This window comes from Pyrus communis, chromosome 12 (genome assembly GCF_963583255.1).
Source record: "Pyrus communis chromosome 12, drPyrComm1.1, whole genome shotgun sequence".
In the NCBI taxonomy this organism is placed as follows: domain Eukaryota; kingdom Viridiplantae; phylum Streptophyta; class Magnoliopsida; order Rosales; family Rosaceae; genus Pyrus; species Pyrus communis.
In genome coordinates, this window is record NC_084814.1 from 4,602,970 (window position 1) to 4,610,746 (window position 7,777).

The 7,777-nt window shown below is 38.2% G+C and overlaps 1 protein-coding gene across 1 annotated transcript; it reads right to left on the reverse strand.

The window, feature by feature from the left end:
* Positions 1–326: 326 nt before the first annotated feature.
* Positions 327–7,112, reverse strand: LOC137710979 (uncharacterized). The gene is made up of 8 exons (XM_068450162.1): positions 6,934–7,112; positions 6,793–6,828; positions 5,435–5,593; positions 3,506–5,343; positions 3,312–3,426; positions 2,648–2,833; positions 2,285–2,425; positions 327–2,025 (listed from the first exon to the last, which is right to left on the reverse strand). Exons 1-8 carry the CDS (start codon positions 6,970–6,972, stop codon positions 613–615), a joined length of 3,927 nt encoding a protein of 1,308 aa, XP_068306263.1. The 5' UTR covers positions 6,973–7,112; the 3' UTR covers positions 327–612.
* Positions 7,113–7,777: the final 665 nt, after the last annotated feature.

The following is a 7,777-nucleotide window of genomic DNA, read 5'->3' on the forward strand; positions in this document are numbered from 1 at the left end:
AGATATCATTCTCTTCATCTCATCGAGAAGTATGATTTTCGTTTTTGAATCACTCAATTTCGTTGAGTATTGAAAAAGTTATGAACGTTTAAAGTTTACTCAGTTTCCGGCGAGTTGTTTTCCCGCGGACCAGTCACCTTTCATACTACTTTCTGGCCATCTCCGGCACTCATTGGGCTTCCAAATATGTATAATCTTGTTCTACACTTTCTTATCTTCATTTTGATGTACTATGGGTCGAATTTAGTTAAGAATTGATTGAGTTACGAAACTTTGAAAATTGTCCAAAGAGTTTTTAATGGAAGGACCAAAATCATGGATGGTGGACAATCTCAGGAACCATTTTTATTGATTATGCAAATCTCATGGACTATTTTGTATAATAACCCTTACTTAAATTCAGCAATCAATGTTTGCATGCATACTACCAGACGATAAAACATCGACGTGGAAGCAGACGGATCCCGAGTTAATTTGGTAATGTATTTAGTAAAAACAAAGCACTGACACTTGCATAATCCATAAAAACATACGAATCATAGAAACCAGTGAACTATAATGCTAGTGACAAAAGCAAACCAAAATTTTCACTTGCTATGTTGCTTCCCTAGGTCATTCAGTAACTTTTCGAGGCCTTCCCCTCCCTCGATGCTTTTGTTGACATGGTCGGTTCTTCAAAGTCAATTTCATCCCTGATACAGTGCTTTTTGTACCCAACTTACTGGGTCTCCCTTGTTTTCGCTTTTTCTGGCTATGTTCCAGCTGCTTCTGAAATTTATCAGGCGGGGATTCATCGCCAGTTGGAGATGTAGCCAGTTTTTCTTTAGTACGCCTAACTAGTTTTCGCTTTTCTGGTTGTTCCATCTGTTTGTGACATTTATCAGGCAGGGATTCATCGCTGGTTTCAGCTGTAGCCAGTTTTTCTATACAACGCCTCGCTTGTTTTGGTTTTTTGTGTTGTTCCAGTTGCTTCTTACGTTTATCAGGCAGAGATGATTCATCGCCGGTTGCAGCTGTGGCCAGTTTTTCTTTACGAGGCCTCGCTCTTTCTTGCTTTTGCGGCTGCTGGTCAGCTGTTGGGAACAAAACCCTCATGGTTGAGTCTACAGTTTCCTTTGGCGTAGGAGGCTTCTGCTTTTGATGCTTCGGCTGCTGCAACTCATCATGATGCTCCTCTTGTGGTTGCTCACATTGGTGCTGTGAGGGTGATGATTCTGTCATGGATACAGCCGGATCAGATTGTGAAACAATTTGACTGTGGGAGCGTAGTTTCATATGGCGCAGCTGTTGCAGCTTTACTATAGTTGTGGAAAATTCTACCACTGATCTTGCCTTGAGCTGTGGAGTATGAGGTTCTTCCACGAGCTGCTGGGAAGTGAGAACTAACTCATCCGGAACTTTTGTTGTTGTTGGCTTGGACTTCAACTTCTTTGTTTTTTGATCCATAGGTTGAGATAAAGCATCAACAGCCGTTGGTCCTAGGTCTTGAAATGCTTCAGTGTTGGGAAGCTCTGTATTCTGGGAAAGGAGGATTGAACCAAGGGTATCTATTGTTGGCTCTGGTGTGCACCACTTATGCTGGGTAGAATGATTTTCATGTTGATTCTTCTGTTGACATAATTTTTTCCCTCCTGATTTTTGCATTCGAGATCTTCCACTGTTTGAAAGTGATATACACTCCTCATCCAGAGATTGTGAAGGTAGCAAAACTACCCTAGATCCAGTCGCAGCTTGTCCAGATTCGGACAGCATTTTGCTTCGAGGTCGCAGTTGCCTCTGCTGCTGTGTTTGGCCTGTTTTTTCTGCTGATGCCTTCAGCTCTTCAGTCTTTTCAGCTTCTTGAAGGTTTGGTGTGATTGACACTTCAGACGTGGACTGCCTCTGGTGCCGTGGACGCAACTGCCGCTGCTGTCCTGGCTCATCTGTATTTTTCTGTGGTTCAAATGACATCTTAACTGACAAATAATCAAGTTCCACGCCCATTTCCTGTATACATTCCCTAGGCTGCTGCTCATGCTCAAGTTCCTGGGTAATGCCAGAAATTGCTGTCACAAAAAATTTATTGATTGTCCCATGCATACACAATTACACATGCATGTAAAGAGTGTTATTTACTTATAAAACGATGTTTGTATTTGTAATTATCCATCAAAGATCCCATATAAAGCCTTTCCATGCATATTCAGATTTTCCATGTCCAATTACATGTACAATTACATGGTCGTTCTCCAATTCATGCCAAATTTAACAAGCTAGAAATTGTGAGGTTTCTAGTTGCTGCTACCTGACATACATTTTCCCCTTGTTGATCTGATGGTCTTTGATCCTGAAGCCCCAGCCCCCTAAACTTCTGTTGCTCCTCTGTCTGATGTTGTGCTCGATACGATTGCTCCGTCACATTTTCTGCCTGCTGCTCCTCTCCATCCTGAAAGAATGTATGAGACTAACATTAAAAGTTCCAGTCCAGGGATAACTTGTCGGTATCTTTCAAATTCTATTCAACTATTTTTGCTGCATGCATAACGACTAGGATGCATGTTGTACATGAGTTGATAAAAGATTCCATAATCACAATGTAGTGTACTGTTAACTTATATGTCCTAGTCTCCAAGAATGCAGTTCCAAGAGAAAATGTCATGGCTGATACCTGAAACTTAGGTGCCTTTGGCACTCCACAATCAGATTCAGATGGTTTTTTACACCGAGGAAGCAGTTGCCTTTGCTGACACCACTCCTGTGTTTCCCGTTGTTTTTCACACAATTGCTCAATTTTTGTTAATTCCATCTCAACAGCGTTTTCTTCAATCACATTTTCTGCTTTCTGCTCCTCATCCTGCATGAATGCATCAAATTGGATCGTAAATTGCTTGTACCATTTTATTTGTAAGTATGCTTATTTTTAACATTTGGCATTCAAAAAAGGAGGGGTTAAAAAGAAAAATTATCAATGTTGCTCTTTGGCCATCGTGTTGCTATTTCTGTTGTGCTGAAAAACCACGAACTATATATTTCCTCTTTCTACAAGAACTAGTAATTAACGGTGATCTTTCCTCTATGTCTGTAATAGGTTTCCTAGTACTATGGGTTGACGACTCCCTTATACTAGACAGATCTTCTAACAACTTTTCCTCAACCTTACATGCCATTAACAATTCTCCAAAATTCCTTGTTGCTAAAAAATAAATAATAATACAAAAACACAACATTGCAGGCGCAAGTAAGTTGTATCAAGAGAAAATTATTGCATTATTTATATACACATTTCAACATTCTATTTCCGTTACAACAGAGTTTCAACTTTCAACATTTACCTCAGACAAATGTGATGAACAATGGTGGGGCAATTTTTGACTTGTAAGAGGGCTTGAATTGATCACAATAGCTGCATCTTTCTCTTGCTTATTGGATGATAACTCCTGCATATTGCTGTTTATGAAATGAGATTGAAACTTATAAAATAGTCAATAACAAAACTAATTTTGAATACATAGCGAAAATGGCTAACCAAGAATCAATGGTCTGGGATATTAAGTCAATTGGCTCTTGTGACTTATATTGTTCTGAAATAATTTCAATTTGCTGTTCTGGTGCAGTCAGCTTTTCCATTATTTCAACTTGTTCTTCTAGTAACTGAATTTCTCTTTCAATACCTTCAATCTGTAACCGTCCCGTGGTCATCTCCCATTGCTGTTCTTTACTTTGGCACTGTTGTTCAATTTGTTCATCCTCTTGTGCCAGAATTTTTTCTTCAGTCGCTTTATAGTTCTGTTCTGCATCAATCTTCTTTTCAAAAGTCACTGCGATTTCTTGCATCTGTATTCGACTTTGCTGTCCATCTGCATCATCTGGCTGTTCATTTTGTTTCTCTGGAGATCCATTTTGATAGTCAATGTTATTATGCTGTTCTTCTTCACTTTGCTGCCCACGTTCTCCATGTTGTTCAGTCAATTCATATTCTTCATCTTCATTCACTTTGTCATCATGCTCCACAATACATTGCTTTTCAACAATCACTGCAATTTCTTGCACATGGGTTTGAGTTTGTTGTCCATTCACTTCATCTTGCAGGTCATCCGAAGATCCATTTTGACTTTCGATCACCATATTATGCTGTTCTTGTGGATTTTGTTGCTTGTGTTCTCCCTGTTTATCAGTGACTTCAACTGGTTCTTCAGTTGCTTTATATTTCTCTTTTGCAGTGTTCTGTTGTTCAACAATCACTGGAACTTCTTCCATTTGATTTTCACTTTGTTGTCCATTCCCCTTAACACACTGTTCATAAGGAGATACACTTTGATCGTCAATCACCTCACCATGCTGTTCTAGTAGACCTGCGTCTTCACTTTGTTGCCCAAGTGATCTCTGTTCAGTCACTTCAACACATGTCAGCTCAACGCATTCTTCAGCCACTTTACATTTCTGGTTTGCATTATTCTGCCTTTCAAAAGTCATTGCAACTTCTTGCATTTGAGTTTGACTTCGTTGTCCATTCAGTTCATTCTGTTCAGTTTGTAGCTCTAGGCCATTTTGGTCATCAATCAGCTTAGTATATTCTCCTTGATCGGGTTCTCCAATTTGCATATCATGCTCCCCTTGTTTTTCTGTCAATTCAACTTGTTCCTCAGTTGCTTTCTGTTTTGAATTGGTATGCTTTTCAACAATCACGGCAACTTCTTGAATTTGGTTTTTACATTTTTGTCCATTCACTTCATCTTGCTGTTCCTCCGGAGATCCATTTTGATCGTCAATCACCTTACTATGCTGTTCTTCTAGACTCGTTTCTTGACTCTGTTGCTCATGTTCTCTCCGTTGTTTAGTCTCTTCAACCTGTTCTTCAGTCACTTTATATTTCAGTACTACCATGGCAGCTTCTTGCATTTCCGCTTGTCTATTTTTTCCATTCAATTCGTCTTGTAGTTCATTTTGTTTCTCTGGGAAAACGTCTTCATCATCAATCGCTTTACTAAACTCTTCTTTCTGACATGGTTCCTGACTTTGCCATGCATGTTCTCTCTGTTGTCCAGTCAGTTCAACTTGTTCTACTGCCAGATTTTCAGGCTCAAAATCATTTCTTCTTATTATTCTCCTACCCAGCTCACCTCTCTTCGGTTTCTCCACAGGCTCCCTTTGAGAATAAGAATCAATTTTATGAGCCGGAAGCATATAACAGTTTTTTGAAGCACTAACAATTTCTCCGCTCTCGCTAAGTTTCTTCAAATGATGACTCAAGAGTCTTTCATGAGCCAATGGCAAACAGTCAAAATGCTCTCTGATAAATTTTGATACTGCTTCTTCAGTCGAACCCCCTTCCTCATTCAACTCAGCAACTGCCTTCTGTATCATCTACAAAAATATAAAATTCTGAAGTTAAAAAATTTGGAATAGTCAGCAAAAATCTACTCAAGAAGCATTAGCATGGAAAAAAGAGTGGTACCACAGCATAGGTGGGGTGATCGGCTGTGAAAAACACGGGGTAGGCTTCAGAAAGGCTTATTTTAATACGACTCATTAGCTCAGGTGTGAGGGTTTGTGAGGTGTTTGAGTTCGCGAGCTTCTTCATCACAGCACTAGCAAGCTTGTTTATCATTTGTCCCTGTTAATCATGTAGAAAGTATATACAATAAGATATTAAGAATTGGACAGATATTTGTATGCCAAAACTATAATGTAGATCGGTTCAAAGGTAACTGGTTCAGCCAATATGAATGCTGAACTATAACATCCCTCAATCTGTTTCACACACGTTTCAACTAAATGCTGGGGCATGCTAATTGATTCCATGATGGAATTGTAATTATTAAGGTACAAGAGAAAAATAGTCATGACCAACCATCTGTTGGTGTCCGCGTCTGGGTTTGTAATGTACACAATCATAAAACATAAGCAAGTACTGATCAGTGATCATGAAATATATGGTCATCTTCTTGTTCCAACCCTTCCTAGTTAGCCCTTTTATATTGATTAAACATTTCCTAATGAAGGATTACACAAATTAATGATCCTCCAAAATGGTAAAGCCAATTATTAGATTTATCATCTATTAGCTTGTCCAATAACTCCATTCACATCAACCAATGAATACATCAACAATGAATTAGTGGAGCTGTTCGCAATATCTAAACGAATAAGGAATGCATAAAGATGATCGGAACACAATGGAACTCTGGGAAAACCGTAAAGTACGAACATCATGAGAGGATCAAATATGTCACTTTAAAAATGAAATGCTCCTCTTCCATAAGAAAAAGGCAAGATGCTATCTACATATGACAAAATCCAGTTCTGTGCCCGAGCATTGAGGATAGATACCTCAAATCGTTCAATGACACGGAAGAAAAATTATAGTAATAGTAACAAAATAACAACAATAATAAACCACATTCTGTTCAAATGATTCTAAAATAAGAAAAGTAGGAAATACAAACTGAAGTTATAGAAACTACAATTGGTTTTCCTCGGACTCCATCCGCTTCCAGCTTTAAACAACTTCATGCAGAGAAGAAACCACATACAAATTCATACTAAGTACGTTATCGAACTAATGTCAGTTTCCATGTAAACAATTACTCTTTTTGATCTAATTTCAGGACTTGACGATACGGCATTGCATCCAGACTTGAATGTATAATGTTTCGAATAGCGGATAGCGTTCATCAGGTGGAAACTAGATTAATAACTTCGGTGATATTACATCCAACATAAAATCTCATAGGCAATTGCATTTGATGCAAATTAGCCAGTAATAACCAAATGCATATCATATAAAAAGCAAAAGGAGGAAGGGAAACTAACATGAAGTGGGTCTTCCTCTCTTCCTTCTTCCCCTTCCTGCATTCAGAATTAAAAGAGAATTCTTCTGAATTATAAATTATATTCCCTTCTCTTCTCGGAAATAAATAAATAGGATTAAAATCGAACAAAATTACTGTTTACCGTAGAAGATGAACATCGTACGGACTGAGGCAGAGCCATAATACTCTCTCTCTCTCTCTCTCTCTCTCTCTCTCTCTCAGAGATTAGACGAACAAGAAAGAAAGAATCCGGTTCTTCGATTGCGTCACTGAAGCTTGATGGAAGAATATATATATGTCTGTGTTTTTGTTTTTTTGGGGTTTTGCTGCACTTTGGGGCCCTGGGTTTTGTTTTTTTTTCTCCCCTGTCCAGAGGGGCACTTGGTTTCGGTTTGGCGGTTTGGCCAATAGACTGACACTTAGCTCGTGACTGACTAGTGATCAGAAAGGACAGTGTACTTCCAAACAGAAGCCCCTTTGTGGCTTGCAGGGAATAATTTATTTCTAAAACCATCTTCAATTCTTGGAGATAAAATTTAAAAATTTAAGTAAAAAAATAATAATTATGTTATAAATGTGAAGTCAAAAATAATTACGAAGTGACACGTGAATTTTTAGGTAAAATAACAAAATTATCCTTGAGGCACACCGAATTCCTAAGCGCGAGCAGTGGATAATCATCGTTCAAGCAAGTAAAAAATGTACAAGTAGGTATTTATTTTTAAACTTATTTCATCCATCCTCATCAAATCCTCTCCACAAGGTAACCCCAAAATCATTCATTTTTAATTATATTAATTAGTTAATTAATTGATTTATTATTCAATTATTCCTAATTAGCTACAAATCATGAACCTCACCCAAAATGCCAACCAAGTGGCCCGTCTTCCTCCTCCTAAAGGGGCCGGCCACACCCCTATAAATACTACCTTATTTTCTCCAAAATTCAATTCCAATTCTCTTGCTAAATTTTTTAAATTCTCTAA

What these genes read in the sequence shown, in the direction of transcription:
- LOC137710979 (XM_068450162.1), bottom strand. Translation starts at nt 6,972, where the DNA reads ATGGCTCTGCCTCAGTCCGTACGATGTTCATCTTCTACG. An exon ending in TCCCAGACCATTGATTCTTG is followed by an intron (nt 3,427 to 3,505) that starts GTTAGCCATTTT and finishes TTTCATAAACAG; the next exon opens with CAATATGCAGGAGTTATCAT. An exon ending in GTTCATCACATTTGTCTGAG is followed by an intron (nt 2,834 to 3,311) that starts GTAAATGTTGAA and finishes GCATTCATGCAG; the next exon opens with GATGAGGAGCAGAAAGCAGA.